The sequence below is a fragment of the Thunnus thynnus genome, chromosome 13 (genome assembly GCF_963924715.1).
Source record: "Thunnus thynnus chromosome 13, fThuThy2.1, whole genome shotgun sequence".
NCBI lineage: Eukaryota > Metazoa > Chordata > Actinopteri > Scombriformes > Scombridae > Thunnus > Thunnus thynnus.
The window spans coordinates 5,859,654-5,881,211 of record NC_089529.1 but is presented as its reverse complement, the minus strand read 5'-3'; the positions used below and the strand labels follow the sequence as shown (position 1 = coordinate 5,881,211).

Here is a 21,558-nt window from a genome sequence, read left to right as displayed (position 1 = left end):
GCTAAAAAGAACATCACAATATTTTTTATCCTTATTGTTCCATATTGTTTGGTTTGATGTCTTGTATAGTTACTGACACTGATTGGAGTAAAGATATACATCTAGATGAAGTTCTAAACCACTAGGGGGAGCAACAATAAATGCATAACAGTTTAATAATATATTGGCATTTTATCAGGAACTTGGGTTGGACTAACACAGTGCAGCTACACAAGCAGATCTTAGGATGAATGAAAAATGCCTTCCACAGCCTGAGAAGGATTCTCTTTTTCTTGCTGCCACCTACTGGCAAGAAAATGAGGTTGTAAACAGATCCTGCAGCGAAGTACAGGGATGTAATCTGATTATGACTGGGTGGAAAACACTACAGCCTCAATGTATGAATCTCTTAGCAGCAGTAACCTCAGGTGATTGTCCAGCATCTCAGATAAGCTTTAAAAAAATCTCTGTGTTGAAATAAATGTACCAGTCATTCAAATCAATGTGTTCAAATTTGAATAATCTACATTGATAAAGCATAATTACTGTGCTTCTGGTTGCTTTGGATATCTGTGATCAGACCTCAGTGGTCTGTGTCAGAAAGAAATAGATAATATGCTTCTTTTTTTTTTTAAAGGATATCCTAAATACTTTAAATCATGCTCTGTGGTAAACATTTAAAAACCTGCACCTGCGTATGATGTTATTTATAAAGCCTTGCAAATTTCAGTGAAACTGAAACCCACCCACTTAACTAATTTACCAACAAATGTAACTTAATTCACTTGGTTTGGCAGGTTTAGCTTTATCTATATAAATAAATCTCAACATTAACAATGAGAGAAAACTGGTCATTTCATTTTCTGGCAAAAAAAAGAAAAAAAAAGACATAGTGCAAACAAGAGGGTGTTAAACTTTTCTTATGTCAAGTGACCCAAATCAGTACCATATTAGACAACCAACCCCATAACCAAAATGAATCCCATTTACGTTATAAGATTATAATTTGACAGATTCTGAATATGAATCTCTATATTCTAGGTAGAGGAGACCAGAGGAGGAAAGTGAGACCTACTTACTTATAGACATTCTTATACCTTCTCTCGGCCTGCTGCAAGTGAGTAAAATAATTAGGACATTACTCCTTAGGTTTCTGGGAAGCATTAGAACTGTGTCAAGAGCTCCACTTTTGTGACTGGAAGGTCAAAGCCAAATAAGGTCTTGGTTTAGCGCTGCTGCCAGTAACCACCATCTTTAAATGACATAAAGCCCATCTGGAGGTGTGTCATGCATAAATGCATAAAGAGCTTTACTTTGGAACATAACAGAGTAATGTCCACTGTTTGATGGAGAATTTTTCATCCACACACTTGTCAAAGAAAACTGTGGTGATCTTAGCAATGTCATTGTAAGAATGTAGGTTTTTAAAACAAAAACATATATAACAAGTCTACAATTTTCTATATCAGTGGCTGTCAAACTCTTTCACGTCAATAAGCCCTAAACTGACACAAATTAGACCATGGACCCCATTTTTATAAGATTTCTGCTTTTAGATGTTTTATTACGGAAAGTGTGAGAAACCCATGACCAAAATAGTCATACTTTCTGTCATTGTGTTACTTATGGATGGAATTAAAATGAAAATAAATGATTCCCCTTTTTCCTGGGGACCCCCTGGAACCCCCTCAAGGGCCCCTGAGGGTCCCCTGACCCCACTTTGAGAACCACTGGTCTGTATTATCGCTCAAAACCAATTGAAGCACAAAACATATTCAATCTAAAATATAAGATAATCTTAAGTAAATATATACTTTCTGTACAGTAGAAAAAAATGCCAATAGTCATACTGCTTAGAATACACCATAAGAAAAAAAGTAAAGGCTTTAAATAAAATCCAATATAACATTTTTTTAAATCATCCAATGATGCAAGTTTGACTTGCTCTGATAGATTGAGGAACTGTAGCCTAGTTAATTTAATTTAAGGGCAGCTGTGTCAATTCTATCGCATCCCGCTGAGATTAAATTTCCCCGCAGTTATCACTGCAGGTTGTCACTTTACTACTGAGTTTTCAGCTGTCACCAGGCCAGGCTGAGCCGAGTAACGCCGGTGACCGACACTAGAGGCTCTTCCTGCCGCTCGGTTGTTGTGTTGTTGTGGTTAGCTGGAGGTTAGCTCATGCTTTCTGCTGCAGCCGGCTGTAACGGTGATGAGGCGGGGGAGCGGGGCTGTGTTTTGTGACTAGACACCGAGTGAAGAGCCGCGGCCATGGCTGGGGTTTTCGACATCGATTTGGATCAACCGGATGAGAATGTCTCTGACGACGAACTTGAAGACGGGGTGAGTTTGCGTTAGCCGGTTAACACTTACGTTAGCTTAGCACCTCCAAGGCCTGTGTTGCTACCGTTAGTAGTCATGTATCCATTATCGGACACGTCCTCGCCCATCATGTTCCCGCGGAATCTGGAAGTGCCCTTATAAAAGTCACTACACTGTGTTTAAGCTACATTTCAGAGCATTTTCTGAATTTAAAATTATAACAGACTCTAGAGTTACTTTACAAATTAGGTTTCCTTGCCGACACCGGTCAGAAACAACATTAGACTGAAAGAGCGCTGTGCGGCGGGGGTTGATGTAACGTTAACTATCCCCGGCTTAAACACCGCATAAACCCGTATAGCTTTAATTGTTTACTCTTGGGGTGTCCTGACAATGAAGGCAAAAACGCCACCACGTAAGCAAAAGGGTTGTTGAAAAGTGGTAAACGACGACAGGAAACAGCCATAAGGAAAGCCGCGTACAAAAATGAGAATAAGTCGTATCTCCAGCGGGCGTAGCGACGTGTCCGATAATGGAGATATTGGTGAAGCTGCCTGCATCGGCATTCGTCTATTGTAGGGATGTAGCTATATTACCTTAATTATTTACATGAATGCCACATGTATGGTGTGACAACTGCTTTGACATTATAAATAAGTGTGATATAAATGGACTCAGAGTTCAGCCATCCAACAACAGGCTGATCCCGATAATGCTAGTTCGGAGTTAGCATCAGATACTACTTTCGTCATTGGTTTACTAGCCAGCGCTGACGTTAGTTACAAACACGGGTTTATTTGAATAAATGATAATATATAATAAAAAATGAAGTTAAGGAGAGACAGTGTGCCTCTTGAACTACCTTAGTGATTAGTTAGTTAGCAGCACTACCTGTTAACTTGAAGTGAAACCGGCTAAAATATTTGTCTGTCAAACACTATAAGTAAAACTATAGAAAACCCATAATATATCTATGAACAAGCTCAGGTTGGCTGGTAAATTACAGTCCTCGCATTGATTTGTGCTGAGATTTTCTGTCCTGTTGTTCCTCTTGTTTTCAGGGCCAGCTCAGTGAATATATGGACCAATGCAGTGGCTTTGAATTGTGAGTATAAAGCAGCATGATTCACTGGGTCCCAAAAGGGGCATCAACGTAATTTGGATGACTGAAGTTTTCACTGAGGACATTTAAAGTGCTTTGGTGGGCTTTGTGGTAATGCTTTTTTAAATGCATCTTCTATAGTATAAGCACTAACTAATCTTAAGCCAACTTAACCACACTACCAAACAATTAGAAATTACAGATGGGTGACAATTTAAAGGGAAAATGAACATAAGAGGTGGGACAATCACAGAACAGGTTTAATGCTCCTTGGCATAGTCTCTTTAACTGTACTAGAGGGACCAGCACCGTTCTTCCAAAAGATAAATCCTTATCTGGTGTTTCCATCATGATGGTGGAGAGAGCACTGGCTGATCAAAGGTGTCCGATAAGTGTGATAATTGGGTTCAGATCTGGTGATCCTGAAAGCATATGATTCACTCCATTTTCATACACCTCAAACCATTTCAGTGACCCTTCATGTCCTGCAAGGAAGCATCTGCATTTGTTATTTATTGCCACTCATTTACCCAGGTTTTTCCTTTAATTTGTTGCCCATTAATATGTACCCAGTAATAAGTGATACCATCTCAGATAGGCTCTCTTAAAGCAGACTGTAATCAAACTGGGGGTCACTGCACTAATGTGGATCTATTTGTGGGACATTTGTATGAAAAAGTTTGGGAACGTCCCCAACAATGCACAACCATCTCACCTAGTCAGCTGTTTACGCCCCCAACAACAAAACTGTTGTACCACCATCAACCTCAGTTGAACCATTAACTATGTCTATATTTAGTCCCAATTGCTTGTAACGCTCAGTGGTGATATTGCTGTGTTTTAAATGTGATTGTTTTTTCTTTATTTTTTTGTTTTGCCAGTAACATGGATGACTGTGAGAAGTTTGAAATTTCAGAGAACAGCGTGAACAAGGGAACAGAGCAGATCAGGCCTGAATGCTTTGAGCTGCTGAAAGTTTTGGGGAAAGGTGGCTATGGAAAGGTGAGGCATCTGATTCCCTGGCATGGAAATGTAAACATCAAGTCATTTACCACACACTAATGAACTTGCCTCCTTTTCCTTTTTTTCTCGTAAAAACATGACTTGACCTGAAATTTTGATTTTGAAAGTTGGAACCGTAATGTACAGTTGGGTTTTTCACACTTTCACATTGCACACTTATTTATAAAAAAAACTATTAGACCCTAGTTTATTCCCGGGAAATGCCACTATTATACCATATTGCTTTTTTTGGCCTGTGACCTGTTATGTATTTGCTCATAGCATCAGACTGCCAGTATGTGGGGGAGGACATTGTAGTTGATATTCCAATGGTTGGGGAATTTTTTTTAACAAAGTTACTGGAAATTTAGTTATGCAAGCTAGAAACATTTCAGCATTTTTGTTGACTATCACCAACCCTTGCAATTCCCAAGAGATGTATAACACGCTATGTGAAAGTAAAAAAAAAAAAAAATCTACTGCACCTGTAAGATCTGGCACTCTAGAACCATCTTCTCCTTTACCCAAGTCAACATAAAACAGAACTATAATCTGTATTTACATTGAGATATCTGTCTTGTTTTTATGGTTTTATGAAGGTGTTAACGTTGTGTTATCTTGGTATTACCGACCAGTAGCACTCTGGAAGTTTTCTGATGTGTTGTTTTCTGAGTCTGACAATGAAAATGCACATTACAGTGATCTTGGAAACATTTTTCACAGAGCCAACAGGCACATGACTTTCCTTTATTGAAGTGGTTTCATGTATGATGACTAAGAAGTTGTTTCCTGAAACTTACTTGGCATTACAAAGTAATTACATTATTCAAAACACACTGTCATTTGTTTTGATATTCTTGTGTTTTTATATATTTTGGAACTGGTTTGACGTTTCTTGGCTTTAAAACTGAGAGCAAACAATCTTTTCAAGGATTTTACGGGCACACAAATACTTAAAACACAGACATTGGCTCATGCAGGAACAAAGCAGTTCCTGGTGGCACTTTTGTCATCCCTGTCCATTTGTATGTACTGAATGCTTTACACACAAATGGTCAGGGAGAATACTAGAAGAAGAATAGCCGTTTTCACACACCAAGAGTGACTTTTGTTTACTGCTTAGAATGAGCACACATTATGCACACACCAGTGCTAAAAAATATATTTCGCTTGTCCCAAATCCTTTCTTTGAATGTCCGCAGCATAACAAAGTGTCATTTTTTTAAGACACATTTGAGACATATCTGAAAATAGAAATAGTGACTCACAAACTATTAGCGCAAATGTAAATGTCTTTATGGATTTTGCTTGACATGTTGTTAATGTTTTGCAGGTGTTTCAAGTTCGGAAGGTATCAGGTGCCACCTCTGGGAAGATATTTGCTATGAAAGTGTTGAAGAAGGTGAGTGTGAGTCTGTCTGTCTCAGGTTTGGCTGTAACATGACTATTTCATTGATGGAGAGAGAAAATCCGTAATGCTCAATCTGTCCTTCAATCACCCATCAAATGTGAGCCTAACTGCCCCCTACTGTACATACAGAGTAGTGTAGTCTGACAGCATATGTAAGCAAACACAAGCATTACATCTAAGGGGATTTAGCTCCTTAAATACTCAGCTGACTCTCAAGCCCTATGTAGCATAACTATGTGTAGTGTTTCACATGTACTGTATGTCACTATGTGCCTTTTTTTTGGTTCTACTCTGGTGACATATTGGTGCATTCAGCTATGTAGCCAGGAGCCAAGGACAGACCACCCAAAATAATGGCTGCATGCTTTTTTCCCATGAAACCTCAGAGCTGCTGCTTCTGCTCATCTTGGCATCCTCTTTGCAGCTGTCACTGAGCCGGTGCCGGACTTTGCTTTAAAAGCCAGCTCATATTCCCCGAAGCTTGAGGTTTTGGGTAATGACTGTGTTTGTTGGCTTAATGAGACTTGACGGTAGCTACCATGCTGGCTTCCTGATTCCACCTCTACCCGTGCAGATGATGTTGAAGCTCTGACACCAGCTAATGCGGTTTAAGTTATTACCCAAATAGTTTTCACACCCTGACTCTCCGTGCTTCTCTGTCCCTTGCCAGGCTATGATTGTGCGTAATGCAAAGGACACAGCACACACCAAAGCCGAGAGGAACATTCTGGAGGAGGTGAAGCATCCTTTCATCGTGGACCTCATCTACGCCTTCCAGACAGGGGGAAAGTTGTACCTCATCCTGGAGTATCTTAGCGGTGAGCATACTGATGCCCAGTTAAATATATTGTACAAATCCCCAGTCTTTACTGTCATAAATGTTTTTGTCTATCCCCATGTTATGAGCACTAGAAAGCATGTGTGCACCAGAAATTGAATGGACATTTCTTTCAGCACAGTGAAGAAACAAATTTGGGTCTCCAATTCAACTGTGATTACATTTGATTTTGTATGTGGTGACTGCAGGTGGGGAGCTGTTTATGCAACTGGAAAGAGAGGGCATCTTCATGGAAGACACAGCATGGTATGTTGATTTGTCTGCCACTCTGGTAAAGTCTTAAAATATCTAGCTGGGGATAAAATTAGCCTTTAGGTTTGCTGTGACTTGTCGACAGTGTTTCTGGTGATCCATAGGAATTTTTCCTGAGAAATAAATTTAAAAAAAGAGGTTTTCAGAGTGTTGAGAAACTATTCAGGATGTTCTGCTTAAATATGTCCATTTTAAATTTCTTTTAATCTTTTCATCTGCTTTTCCACTCCAGAGGGAGCTGTGTGAAATTAGATAAATTGCCTCAAGTGGTGTCACTAACACTATCAGTGTTTAATTAGTGCAATGCTAAATCAAGGGAGTACAAACACCCAGGATTGCAAATGACAAGTCTTTTTTTGTTTACGCGTGATATTGGTGCATCAGGGCCAGAAATGCCATATGATATCCAAATGTCATTGTGATCTGTTGTGTCTGATCACATGCCAAGTGTGGAAGCTTCATTAAAGCAGGTGGTACAATACTTGGTTTTGACACATCTGGACTACAGTCCATTGCAGCTAAAAAAGGATCTGCAGAAGTTTCAGATAGTTCAGAAGAAGCATGTTTGGTCCTGAACTGTTCAGATCAGGAGGTTGCAGGAATGCATGCTGGTCTCCCCTGGCTGAAGGATGGGCTGGCATGTAGTCTTTTAACTTTCTTCTGGGGAATATGTGATCTAAAACTGGCAAATTGTTCTCAAGAATAACGTTTACTAGGAATAAGAACAAAACTAGACAAGTGACAATGGTAGCTCTTCCACAACTCAAAACTAATGCTTGGTTTTGCACAGGGCGGCCATTCAGTGGAAGAATTAACCATCATTTGTCAGAAAATCCCTAAATATGAAAAACAGTTTGACGGATTCCTAATGACTCCTAATGAGATAGATTCAAGGCTATTCTGACTAGATGGCTAGAATATAATGGAAAGTGTGTTGTTCTATATTGATTTGGTAGACTGTAGTTATGGACATTTGATTGCAGTGTGTATGCTGTAGCACTGCTGATTATATTACAAACTAGTTCTGTATCTTGTTTTATTCTATTTTATTACCAGTTTAATGTGTATGTACATGGATTTAGGCATGTTGACATAATGGGGATCTGAAAAAAAAAGATGTGGCCAGCTGTTAAACTTCTGGATTCTCACAGCAGCACATTGATATATTTTACATGTAGCCCACACAGGCCAAACGGCATCATGATGACACAGATCCATTGTGGAAATTAGACACTTCTCTTCCATGGAATTTGAAGTTCAGCACATTCAGTTTTGTAAAAAGGCGATGATATGTCACACTGTGTTTCTCAGGAAGTGTGAGGGACAAAAGCTTGCAGCCCATGTTCTTCTGTTTAATAAACACAGCCTGTAGATGAAAATGGTGATTACATGAACCAAGCTGCTGAACAAATAAGGGTGTGTTACATGAATATTCCGAGAATAACCTAAGTGACATTGAGGATAATACATTGACTGCAGATCATTGAGGAGCAATTGAGAGCATTATGTGGGTGGAAATTTCTATAAATGTATAAAATCACTGATGGAGAAAATGCATTCGTTTGGTGCCAATAACATTTTGCTGAATGTTGAACCCGCATCTTGTTTTTCTGTTGACAGTTTCTACCTGGCTGAGATCTCAATGGCGCTGGGTCACTTGCACCAGAAAGGCATCATCTACAGAGACCTGAAGCCTGAGAACATCATGCTCAACAACAATGGTACAGAAACCTGAAGTGTCCCTCACAAAAGCCAGTTTAGAAAAACTACAGCTATGTACATGTCCCCTACACAGGTAACCTGATACTTAACCTCTTGTTTGCTCGGGGATTAGTTTTCTCATGTTCTTGCCTTGGCTCCATTTTCCTCTAGGACATGTAAAGTTGACAGACTTTGGTCTATGCAAAGAGTCCATCCACGACGGAACGGTCACCCACACCTTCTGTGGCACTATCGAGTACATGTAGGTTGCACATCAGCAGGCAGACTTTCAAGATGAATTTAGACTTCAGTTTTATAGACATCTGCACATTCAGTCACATTTTCTTACACAGTGCAGTGCATCTGCTGTATCATCTTGTCCGTCCCCTCTCATTCCTCAGGGCTCCAGAGATCCTAATGAGGAGCGGACATAACCGCGCAGTGGACTGGTGGAGTCTGGGAGCTCTCATGTATGACATGCTGACAGGAGCAGTAAGTGCACATATATTGATCCTATAATAGCATCACAAAAGTAAACCAAACTGTTTATCACAGCACTGTGGCTATTAAAAGCTTAATCCAACTTCGAAACATTTGCTGAACTATTTTGTTTTGGCATTTCGTAGCCTCCATTCACTGGTGAAAACCGAAAGAAGACAATTGACAAAATCTTGAAATGCAAACTCAGCCTTCCACCTTACCTCACACAAGAAGCCAGGGACCTCCTGAAAAAGGTGAGTCATAAAATCCTTCCCTCTGTCCCAGCTTCTCCGGCTGTGTTGTCTCTGCTGAAACTTCTTGAAAGACAGAGAAATGAAATCTCCAAATGTTCTCTTTTAGCTGCTGAAACGAAATGCCTCATTGCGACTTGGTGCTGGACCAGGAGATGCCGCTGAAGTCCAGGTAAATAAGTCTGTTGAGTGTATGCATGCAATGTTAATTTAGTTACCTGTGACTTTAAATGCTGAATCAGAAAATCAGGATGCCTCTTGGAAAACCTGGTGGTGGTCATGAAATATAAAAACACAACTGCTGTCATCGTCTTTCCCAGGCCCATCTATTCTTCCGACATATAAATTGGGAGGACCTCCTCGCTCGCAAAGTAGAGCCCCCATTTAAACCTTTCCTGGTGAGTTCATCTTTCACGTAGTAATATCCTCTTGTGACCTGTCCCTTCAAGATGATTAACTGATCCGCTTCTTCTGGCAGCAATCGGCTGATGACGTCAGCCAGTTTGACTCCAAGTTCACCAGCCAGACTCCAGTGGACAGCCCTGACGACTCCACGCTCAGCGAAAGTGCCAATCAAGTCTTCCTGGTGGGTAACTAGTTCTGTACCTCCCAGCAAACAGTGCACCTTTCTGCCTTGCTGTCTTAATTTCTTGAGTAGAGAGTTTAGAGAGGAATAATTTATGATAAACATGCAGTTACTCATGATGCAATATCTGATTATTTTACTTACAACATGGTCACTTGCTAAAAATTGAAATCAAATTCTTAGTCATTTCTGTTTTAGACCATTACTTTTTTAAATAGATATTTTTTGTTGACATTATCTCTGTCAGTCTTGGAGTAAATGTAACTTTACAAGAGTAGTAAGCAGAAGAAGCTACTTCTTAGCAACATGTAGGAAAATAGTATTTATGTATATGATAAATAAAAAAGGTGCTGAGGCAGCAATGTCAGTTATCTGCAATTTGACACAGTCTGATGCCAACAACAGTTTTCACAGTTTTCTTACAATGAGCAAAACGTGTTAACATGTGTAAATGTGGTACCGGTGATACACAGTGTTCGGACACAGATTACATTACTTGCCCACCACCCCCACCGTCGTTTTGCTTTTTTTAAAATAGAAATAAAACCCATTTAGTTCATTTTCACATATCAGCGCCCACATTCATTGAATAAAAAACCCTAATTTGTAAAATACTTAGTATGTTATCAATATTTAGTCGGACGACGGACGCTACAATTACAAACTGAAAGTGTCTGCTCTGTGACCGTCCACTGCAGCAGCAGAGTCACAACACAGAGTAGCGTGGAGTACGTCTGTCCTCCCTCCTGCTCTCTGCTGTAAACACATGTAGCTGTTAGCAAACAGCTGCTGTCATGTCTCAGTGCTTGTTTTCAGCAGAAATTCTCCCGCTCTCTGTCTGCTCAGCCTGCTCTCAGTGTGTCTCACTGGATTGCAGGTGGGTTGTTCTGGTTCTAAGCAGCGGAAGTCCTCTGGCTCATCCCCACGTCTGTGTGTGCTGCAGACCGGTGTCAATGCAGCCATGCACCATCACACACATGCTCTCTCTCTCCTGACCGCACACTTGCTACGCACTGAGCTATTCCTTAAAGAAGCTATGCTGACTATATAACACATTTTAGTTTAGAAAACATATTAATACTTTTATTTAAAATCCCTGATGCTTAGGCCTGGCGGGGGGTTGACTAACTCAGGGCCGGCAGGCTGCCAGGCTTGCAATAGACTGCCGGAAACCCTTTTATAAGAACTCAATTTGTTGTCATACGCTGTTCACACTTTGAAGGGGTTTGAGGGAAGACAAGGGTTTTTAATAGAGCACTGTGGCATTTATTCTTGCCTTTAACGGTTTCTGTGTTGTCTGCAAACATACATACAAACAGAGGCAAGCTCTGGACATAATGTTTTTTATTTCCTTCTCAACAAGTAGGTCTTACGAGAATCGGTTAATGCATCCCATCTGGTTCAGTCCTGTTGGTTTCCTGGAAGCTTCACTCACTGTTCCACCACATTGCATGATCCGGTTTACTCAGGGTTTCATTGCTCATCATCAGCTGTGGGTTGTTTTTGGAAAGATTGTCTTTGAAGAGTTGGACTTAGATCTCTCTTCTGTTTTTGTCCCCCACCCCCTGCTCAGGGTTTCACATATGTGGCCCCATCTGTGCTGGAAAACGTCAAAGAGAAGTTCTCTTTCGAGCCAAAGGTCCGCTCACCGCGGAAGTTCCCAGGAAGCCCAAAAACACCTGTGAGGTAAAAGCAATTTTTTTTTTTTTCCCTTGAATTCCATTTTTCATTTATACAGTAAGTCTACCCCTCCTCCATGTCTCCTTTGCTGACCTTGAAAATGTAGCCTGCTTGGCCTCAAGAAAGCCATCAAGTCTCTTCCAATGGCATAACAGGAATCCTCTTAGGGCTTTAAAAGAATTGTTTATCATTTTCATTGGGTCAAATAAGTAGGGATCAGTCATGGAAATATTGAGGTGAACTTAATGTAGACAGATTTGAAATACAGGTAATAAGAGAACACTTGCTTTTCAAGCACAGAAAGGAAATTGATGAACTTGCGAAACCCTCAGAGGATCAAACAAAGTCTCACATGTCCCTCTATCACAGTCCGGTGAAGTTTGCAGGTGGGGACTGCTGGCCCCGGGGACCCACACTGACAGGCTGCCCTTCCCTGCTGTCTGCTGGCAGCTCTGCAGAGCAACCCATGGAGGTATCGACAATGGAGCAAATGGACACAAGCAGCAGCAGCACCTCCGAGGCCTCGGCACCACTTCCCATCAGGCACCCTTCAGGCATCAATGCAGGACCCTACAAAAAGCAGGCCTACCCCATGAACTCCAAGCGGCCCGAACATCTACGAATGAATCTATGACGCACGGCTAGCGTACAAACATTAGGACTCTTCCAATTCCTCCTCTTCCTTTTTATTGTTTTCTTTCAGAGACTTGTAGAATTTTTAAAAGAATTGACTGACACTGTCAACGCCGATCACCAGCTCTTCCAGCAGCGCCTTCCCTTCTCTTGGCCTCCCAAATCCTCCTGACCCAGCCTGGCCTCCTCAGCCTGCCGCAGATAATCAGTGAAGTATATTAGATACCTGGTCAATCGAAGGGGTGATGTGAGAGAAAGTTGACCTGCTTGTTGGCTGTTTAATGCCAGCTGATGAGTGGGCTGATGTGGTTTCGGTATGCTCGACTGGCATTATCATGATTTACTGGTGCTCTTTTATTCTCAAGTCTGGACAATGTTACTTCTAGTTTTTATGACTAGTTGCTTCCATCATGTTGAGTGGGATGATAGTGTGAGGTGTACAATAAGATTTTGGTTACAAGGGGTGTGTGTTCCCCCTCAATATGCCAGGCATTTTCTTTTTGTGTTTTAATGATCACCTTGCGATGAGACCTTGCAGGATACACTGTCAGATGGTCAAATTATTGGATAACAATTCCACAATGAACACAGTATTCCTTTTATGTTGAGGAAAATAATCACATTGCCTTTGTCACTGGAGTGTGTGGTCAGGAGTAGGTAGAGCATGACTTACGGAAAAGCAGCTATAAAAAGATGGAAGTGAAATTTCAGCTGAAAGCATCACTTCACCACAATCAATACCAAATGCTGGCACTGCTTTACTTGTCTAGCTGGAATGCTTTCTGTAGCAAGCATGTCCAGAAGCACTGTTCAGTGTCTTTGTGTTGAATGTCAACAGACTCTAAATGCCTTTTTTGTGTGTCTCTTAAATCTACTGCGCTCAGTTTTGACAATGCCTGCAGCATTATTTTTAACTCATGTGGCCTCATTGTCACTGTCACGGTGGGAAACCAACAAACATGTCGAGACAAGATGACCCACAATACACTCAGCCAAACTGATATCACTGCCTTTTATTCGTTCAGGCTGCGTTCATGTATTTAGTGCTTTGCATATGCTTATTGTGCATTGACAGTAACAGTAACAGGGCTCTCAGTGTTAGGGGGATAAATGCAGACTTAAATGAGTGGACCATGTACAAAATCCAGTGTCAGTTGAGGTGTTTGTCTTGTTTATGTGATTTGAAGCTGCTATATGAGCCTCCGGGAGTCAAGCCATTGGACCGTCTTGCCCTAAAGCTGACCACACCGGCGGATGCAGATTCCCATGACGCTAATTGAAAATAGAATGAAAGAAAGTTTGCTTCAGTTTGAATGGCTCCGGTATTGGTTACCCACTTGTTGTTAAACAAATTGACCAAAATCACTGTTTAAATGAACCAAATTATTTTTTTTAGTGGTTAACACACCCTGAAAAACAACTGTAGAAGTGTGTTACTGTTTTTTGTAAGAACTGTATGGCTCAGTCAACCACGTTAAGTTCACATCGTCGTATTAATACTGACTTCCACAACATTGATGTTTGCAGTCATTTTCATGTGTTTCTTTTAGTTACTTAAGTTTTTCATATAGGTGAAAGGATTGATTTTCTTCTTCTACCACTCTGGTACAACAACTGTGTTTAACACTCCACTTTTTACTCCGCTTAACTTTGCATGTTAATTTGTTACAATATTTATTTCAAGTGCCATTGTTTTTCCACTGCATTGTTCACACTATGCAAGCTATGTATTTATTATGTAGTATTCCTTAGATAAGGCAGCAGAATGTGTTGTTATTTGATTTGGAATTCTTGTCAGAGACTTATTTTGTCATAATGATAATAATAATAATAATAATAATAAGCATGTACAGTATGATTTTATTTCCACAGAACATGTCTTACAGCAACCTCAGATGCAGCTTTTTTCTTTTTATTCCAAAATCGAGGGTGACCCAAATGTCTTACAGTATTTATTGTGTGGCATAGTATCATATTCAAGGGTGATTTCCAGAAGAAAAAAAAATGTTTTGATATCTTAAGACTTTCCTTGCTGAAAACTTGAACTCAGTTTGTCTTTTTGCAGTGCTTGGAGCGAGGGCAGTATATTATGAAATGATACAAAAACCAATGGGAATGGCATTGTGCCTTTGCTGACAGAGTACAGTGTGTATGTACAGTATGCTGTATATTGTAAATTTGTGTGGAAGTGGCTAGGAGTGACCCATACGGTTCACTTCCTGTTATGTATCTGAAGGATGTTCATTTCTTAGCTTCACCAATTCATTGTGATATGATCTGAGTGTGATCATTTCTGATTCTGTCGAGTCTATGGGAGGGGTTGGGAAACTTAAAATGATACATTTTGCTTCTGTTCAGGTATGCCTGTGTACAGTATGTCATTGTTTGGGGCTCAAACAAGTATCCCCCCCACTGAGATGTTTGAGAACAACCATCTTATCAAGTTTACTTCAGGTGGAAAACATCATCTTTGAGTAGAACTGGTGTTTTTAATCACTGGTGGGCATTGAGAATACCGTTTAATTTGTCACCCCTACATCTGCCCCTTAAGATAGGGAATATTAATATGTATCATGTACATAATGAAGTCAAAATAAAACTAAAAATGAATGGATCCTGTTTCAGAGTTTTTTGTAAAGGTTAAACTGTTGTCATTTTACAGCACTTTAAGAACTTGTTCAATCTATTTTTAGCAGGTTTTACTCAGCCTCTGTACACTAAAGTCAGATTATTATCTAGACTGATGTGATTTTACTTCGTAGCTGTTCAGTAGATAATTATTTCTCAATTTTCCACATAAATCAACAAGACACAAATGTCATTCAAATGTTTATTCAGATAGTTTATGGATCTAAATGGGAAAAATAACAGTGAAATGATTTTCATACATAATAAAATAGATGCTTCTCCCAGTCTTTGGTTTTTACAAAAACGAGGCTACATCGCCTCTATAGAAAAATAATTTATGTGTAAATCAATCTCACAAGCTCAGTTACATCCTTTTTATCAATCATGAAAAAACAGTCACTGAAAGCAAAAGGCAAACTGTATTTAGCCTGCCATGTCCATCCTCAGTGCCTGGATGCAGGCTGGCAAAGGTGTGGTCATTATCTGGGCTTCCTAAAAGCCTTTTGCAGTGTGCTAGTTGTCAGCCCTCAAATCTCACGTTTATTTTAACCCTTTCAAACTGAAAGATGCATCTAAAACAGAATTCAGCAAGCACTCCCAATTAGAGGTTTGTATGCCGCTGCTTACCTCTACACAATTTATTGATACAAATCAGAAAAGTCGCTTCCAAACATTTAGAAACACTGGATAAGAAAGGAATCGTGTTGCATGTTTGTTCAAACTTGTGATAAAAGGAAAAACTGTTTAAAATACTTTTTTATATATATTTCTCTTCCCTCCCATATTTATAGTTGAAGAAGTACAACTTGCAGCCCCATGAGGAAAATTTACATTTGTCCTAGAGACAAGATCAAAGGTGAACAAAGCGACAACACAAGAGGAAATAACTGAAAATAGAAAAAAAAGGGAAAAAAACACTTGAGGGCATAAAAAAAAAATCAACTTTCAGTTGTCTGTGAGAGTGACTAGTAGGGACATACTGGTCGTTGTGTGTCCTTACTGACCTCAGCCCTCAGCGGGCACAGCCCTTTGCCAATAAATGAACAGTGTGTACAACATTACTTGTCAGTGGAGTTTGACGGCCATAAAAAAAAAAAAAAAAAAAATCACATTAAATACAAACTAATACCAATGTCCCAGACCCAAAAGCTTCCCCACCTGTGCCTTATTAATCAATAAATCTGCAGGTGTGGAGATGTGGCTCCGTCCCTCCATTTGTAGACCTTCTCTGTGATCACAGTGCGGCAGAGAGGGCAGCTCTTCTCCCGGTTAAACCACAGAGCGATGCATTCGTCACAGAATATGTGCTGCAGAGAAACAACAGGATGTCAGCATGACTTGCACTTACAGTAAATGACGAGATCAGAATAACAGATGTACTTCAGTTAATCTACTATCAGCTAAAACAATGCCAAAACCTTAACAACAGTATGACATGACAGGCCCTGCGGTGCACACTTGTGTGGTTTTACCTGACAGAGCAGAGCCCGAGGCTCCCTGTACTCTCCCTGACAGATGGGGCAGACGTCTCCAGCCTCGCTGCACTGACTCCTAGTGGCTGCTGTGCCTGTATGCTGAGGAACAAAACACAAAACACTTCAGTAGAGCTGGCTACTGATTCTGAACATGTACATTTAAAAAAAGAAGCTGTTCACCACTGACCTCGCCCTTTAGAAATATCCTCACAGTTTTCAGTAAAGACGTCCACTGTCCGTACAATCCTAAAAGCTGAAAGAAAGAGGAAAAAGAACAAAAAAGTGAAGAAAACTGACTTGAAAAAAAAAATAGTGTTATTGTCAAAGTGGAAGGTAGTTTTCAATAGGAATACAACAAAGATCTATTGCTGTTTAGTTTGAGTGATCACACCTTCAGTATGAGGTAGAGCAAAGCCAGCAAAACCCCTAGTGTGAGTCCAGGGGTGCCGTCAGCCTCCTGGTAGGTGACCAGGTAGCGGAACCACAGTGAAACAGGAGCTATGGCCTGATGGACCTGACCAAGCTCCTCAGTCAGCATCAGCATTCGCCCCTGAAGACAAACATACAAAATTTAGAATTACTGAAACAGCCCTGCAAAGACAATGAATTTCAGTGATCCCAAAAAGAAATCCACCACTCTCACTTGGGCTCTGTAGGTCACCAGTGAAGGGGGCGGCAGCAGAATAAGGCACTTTATCCCCATAAATAGGAATTTTATTATGAAGTTGGTGATGCCGACTGCCCATAGAACCTCCCAGAATCCCAACGGCTCAATGGTTGGGCTGAGGAAGATGAGGCTGGAAGGAGATCAATAATCAGGTTAAATGGCACGGTCATGTAACAAAGCTGTTTATCAGACTGCAGTACGAGTGAGCAATGTAAACATACGCTGGTTAACATGACACAATAATGACTTCACTAGCACGTTTTGTACAAGTAAAGAATGGGTTTTTATGCCGAAGCCATGGAGCCAGCTATTGGATGAAAGGGCTGTAGTCAAAACACCCAGAGTATGAATTAAATTACCACTTTGAAATCTTTTTGCTTACTCAGCCCACAGCGACAAACTGAGATTATATCCTGTGACCAATTACCTGTTTCTGGAACACAGTCACACGGTTTTGTTCAGGATAAATAATGTGAGATAATGTCTTACCAGTGGTAAAGTGTCTCAGTGAGAAAGGTGTAGTAAAGCAGGAAAGTGGAAGAGATCAGGAAGAATAGCAGCCACACACACTGCAGCTTTGAGTGTCGGTCCTGAGAGGATGCACACAAGCAAAATCAAGTTTTAGAAATCTAACGGCAGTGACCATAAATGCGTCCTGAATCAATCAATGTGTTTTCATGTTCACGACTTACCTGAAGAAAGACTTGAGTCTGAATGTTTTTATTCACATATAAAAAAGTTGTGAAGAGGCCGACCCCAACTGCTAGTCCTGGTAAATGAGGAGAAGCAATAAGACAAGTTGTTTTGTGTTATTGACAGTTGCAATAATGCTGTTTGCTTATATAATACTCACCAAGAGCATGTTGGATGACCAGTTTAGCACACAGTATAACAAGGAAAGGAAGACTCTTTTGGAGCCAGCGGAAGAGACAGCGGAGCTCAGACAGGGAGGTACTGGGTTCTCCAGAGTCGAGATCAGAGTCAGGCGGGTCAAGCTCAGGCTCTGAATTGGAGTGGTGCTGTGCTCGATTGTGTCCATGTGAATGGGAGTGGCTGTGGGAGTTGACTCTGGACCTTCTGGATGACGCGCCTCCACTGGACTCCCCAGACCCACTAGTCATGGGTACCCGCACCTCATTGCTCTCAGGGCTGGCAGTAGCAGCAGCAGCAGCAGCATTGCCAGGGGCCGGTGTCCTAGTGAGAAGCTCTGGTTGCAGAGTCAGAGATAAACCATTTCCTGCATGAGCACCCCGCTCACTTGAATTCGGCTGCATTACAGTAGGAGACTCCCTCAGTTTCAGTGCTCTTCTGTAATCACTCCTTTGACAAAAAAGACAAACCTTTGTCACAATATGTCAAGCATCAACTGTAATTTAAAGCTGTAATAACAAGTTCTATCATATTTCGATAACAAGTGGAAGCTACACATATAAAGGCTATCAGGAATCAGGACTTTGCATTGTGTTTGGATTGAGGACTCCCAGTATTCAAACGAGCCACTGATGCCATCTTAAACAAATTACAAACTACGTTTAAGTGTCTAAGTAAGAGACTCACAAAAATTTTAGAGATATGTTTATTTAAAAAAACATAGGATTTCAACTTGTAGAAAATGTACAAGCTGCCACGCAGTAAATGAAGACGTCATTATTTTTGTGGAGCGTTAAATGCATAAATGTGACGCTACACTAACTTAAGTTTTGTTTGCTAACTTGGACTGACTTGCAGTCATTGTTGAAGGTGTTGAACTTCCTCAACCCACAATGAAAGTTTCACCCTTTCTGTTAATGTTTTTGCCAGCTAAATAACGTTCTCTGAGTCAGTAATTCTCCGGCAATAATAGTAAAAGTGGACACAGACGGACACAGCAGACAGCTGACCGCTTCCTACCGAAATGAAACGCTGTTAGCATTAGCAGCTAACAGGGGCTCTCAGGCCACATTAACGGCTGTAAATGCTTCCGCTCACCTGTCATTCTGCACCCGGAGTTTCATGGTAGGCTCTTGGTCCCCATCTAATACAATGTTCGGGCCGCCAAACGAAACAAAAGCGAAAGTAAACCAAAAAACAAAACTGAGACATTAGCTTTCAAGCTAAGCCATAAGCTGCTCGTTCAGACATCTTGACGTTGTTGTTTACGACACGGACGTCGTGAACTTCTTCTGACGGATTTTGTATGTAGTGTCTGATGTGAAAAGCTGTATTAGCGCCACCTAGTGTTTACCTTTTAAATTACACTCATGGGATTATACTGTAAATTAGTGAGATCATTTGGTACCATTTTCTGATAAGCGACCCTTATAAAGGGCTATAAGCATTAATCAATGGCTTAATAAATGGTTAATAAATAATTTACTAACGCTTTTATATTTGCGCTATTTGTATCCTATTTACACTTCACAGAAACAGTTTCCTTGTGTCTAATTCTAAAGAATGTTGTGTTGTTATTCTGTGTAAGTACACTAAACCGGAGTCAAATTCCCTGTATGTGTAAATATACTTGGCCAATAAAGATGATTCTAATTTTCTGATTTTATAAATCATTTACAAGCCATTAAAAAGTGGAATATTTGGGTTGCCATGTTGTGAAAATCCCCTCCTTTCGATACCACCAAAACATTTGCTTTTTTTAAATTCTTCAGGGAGACACCTCTGATATACTGTTCAACCACATACCTTTTTGAAACAGCTGCAGGGCATCCAGACCAAACTTTGATTATATTTCATGAATGACTTATTAAATATATCTGCTGATGATCATCAGGTATAACTACCTGATGATTTAGAAAATGTGAAACACTAACCTTTTATTAATAACTTAACACTTGATTACTCATCACAAAGTGTGAAACATTTAACCCTTTATTAATATCTTATGATAATAATTTATAACTGCAGGCCTGTGTCCTTAAGGAAACCTTGTAGTGGGAGCATTCAAGAACAGTTACCATTGTAAAGTGCAGCACTGTATAGTGAGAAGTTGAGGTTGTAGTAAAAACACCATTCACTGTTTCCTGCTCATGGCAGGACACCACCTGCAGTCTAAACTCCACAACCATCTTCTCTCTTTTACCACACAACTAGAGTCACACAGGGATATGAAATGATACAGCAGGTGGTGACCTGGCAGTGTGGCTGCTTCAGTAGCTCCCACCTAAACTGGTGTTGATTTCTAACCCTGATTTCATTGCTTGTCTTTGTGCAGGAAAAGGATAATCAGAAGCTGAGGGAGAAGAATGAGAATTTGACTGTTGAAATAAGACTCTGCCATATACTTATTATCTCCTCTCTACTCCTGTGTGTGTTCTTCTTATCATTTTACAGCCAAACATTGATCATGAGAAGAGATTAAATGTCAAAGTAGTTGATAGAACTGTACAAAAAAAACACAGCCACTGCTAAAAAGATTCTATATGTATGTGCATGCTTACTGTGCCCATTATTGTGCTTTTCTAAATTTAATCTTTCCTCTGCAGGCTCTCAGATAGGAACAGCTGAGAAGCACACAGGAGGAGCAGATATTGTAATTACTGTGTGATATTTAATTGGTTATATAGTATTCCTTATTTAAGCCCATAATTGACCAGCATTTGGCTTTAAAATAACCCAGTCTGAGTGTAGTGTGTTTCAGTTGTTTATGTAATTGTTGGCCATCCTGTAGATGATCTAATTACAATTAGCAGATGTTTGTGTGGCGTTGTCTGACTTTTCCTATTTGTGTTATTTGGTTTTATAGAGCTGCTTTCAATGCGCTGGAGCCCTACAGCGAGCTCCAGTACACACACTTTCCTGTTAACTAAAACCTAGCTAGACCAAACATTACATAGAGAGCTTAGCCTGACAGATGAGTCTTAAAATGGCCACTGAACACTTGACCTGACCTTGCACCTTACCGCCTAGGAAGGGGGCTCCCTCACTTGTGGTCCCTCCCAAGATTTCTTCCAATTTTTCCCATTAAAAGGATTTTTTGGCAGAGTTTTTCCTTTCTCTCTTGAGGGAGTTGCAGTATACAGTTAAACTTGACTTTACCGTGGCCTAGAAGTTAGCAACCTCATAGCAGGAACCATTGAGCAGAATTGCTCAATAGTCAGACTGCTATACCAAAAATAAAGATTTCTCCCTTGATTAAATTACAGTAAGAAGGCTTAAATGCGAGCCAAAAATGAGATGGAATAAATTATTACAATAAATAGATTAATCAAATAACCAAAGAGATTACCTACACACAGCAAGCTAGGGTTACTCAAACCACACAAAGAATACATTCAATAAAGCTACTCTACTACTCAGCTGCCTCTTAACACAGCACAAAGCCCCACGAGAAAAATGGCCTATACAGTTGAATCAGTTAAAAGGTACAATACAACCTAATGATAAAACAGCTGTTGGCTTTTCTAGCAGTTTGTCTTTGTTTAGTTTAACACTAAATGAAACAGAAGCACATTCAAATACAAAAACAAACATTTAACAAAATAGATGCAATGTAAAATAAACATCTACCTTGCTGAACTGGAACACACGAAGAAAGGCCCAGGTGAGCTTTCAGACCCT

The 21,558-nt window shown here is 40.3% G+C and overlaps 2 protein-coding genes across 2 annotated transcripts; one reads left to right on the top strand and one right to left on the bottom strand.

The window, feature by feature from the left end:
- The first annotated feature begins 1,977 nt into the window (after positions 1 to 1,977).
- rps6kb1a (ribosomal protein S6 kinase b, polypeptide 1a) lies at positions 1,978 to 14,851 on the top strand. The gene is made up of 15 exons (XM_067607435.1): positions 1,978 to 2,322; positions 3,363 to 3,406; positions 4,285 to 4,405; positions 5,739 to 5,807; positions 6,487 to 6,634; positions 6,843 to 6,900; positions 8,527 to 8,627; positions 8,779 to 8,869; positions 9,009 to 9,099; positions 9,234 to 9,341; positions 9,448 to 9,510; positions 9,659 to 9,736; positions 9,817 to 9,924; positions 11,498 to 11,610; positions 11,974 to 14,851. Exons 1-15 carry the CDS (start codon positions 2,251 to 2,253, stop codon positions 12,236 to 12,238), a joined length of 1,530 nt encoding a protein of 509 aa, XP_067463536.1. The 5' UTR covers positions 1,978 to 2,250; the 3' UTR covers positions 12,239 to 14,851.
- Positions 14,852 to 15,053: 202 nt separating this feature from the next.
- rnft1 (ring finger protein, transmembrane 1) lies at positions 15,054 to 19,170 on the bottom strand. Its single transcript, XM_067607437.1, has 9 exons — positions 18,976 to 19,170; positions 17,861 to 18,327; positions 17,700 to 17,776; positions 17,497 to 17,597; positions 16,984 to 17,137; positions 16,732 to 16,890; positions 16,528 to 16,593; positions 16,338 to 16,439; positions 15,054 to 16,172 (listed from the first exon to the last, which is right to left on the bottom strand). The coding sequence occupies exons 1-9, from the start codon at positions 18,999 to 19,001 to the stop codon at positions 16,038 to 16,040; spliced, it is 1,287 nt and encodes a 428-aa protein (XP_067463538.1). The 5' UTR covers positions 19,002 to 19,170; the 3' UTR covers positions 15,054 to 16,037.
- Between the last annotated feature and the right edge of the window lie 2,388 nt (positions 19,171 to 21,558).

Bases quoted from the DNA above. Each gene is read 5' to 3' on its own strand.
- rps6kb1a (XM_067607435.1), top strand. From the start codon at position 2,251: ATGGCTGGGGTTTTCGACATCGATTTGGATCAACCGGATGAGAATGTC. The intron at 5,808-6,486 runs GTGAGTGTGAGT...GTCCCTTGCCAG, and splicing joins CTATGAAAGTGTTGAAGAAG to GCTATGATTGTGCGTAATGC. The intron at 9,737-9,816 runs GTGAGTTCATCT...TTCTTCTGGCAG, and splicing joins CCCCATTTAAACCTTTCCTG to CAATCGGCTGATGACGTCAG.
- rnft1 (XM_067607437.1), bottom strand. From the start codon at position 19,001: ATGAAACTCCGGGTGCAGAATGACAG. The intron at 17,138-17,496 runs GTAAGACATTAT...ATCTCCTTCCAG, and splicing joins ACTGAGACACTTTACCACTG to CCTCATCTTCCTCAGCCCAA. The intron at 16,440-16,527 runs GTCAGTGGTGAA...TTTGTTCCTCAG, and splicing joins GGATATTTCTAAAGGGCGAG to CATACAGGCACAGCAGCCAC.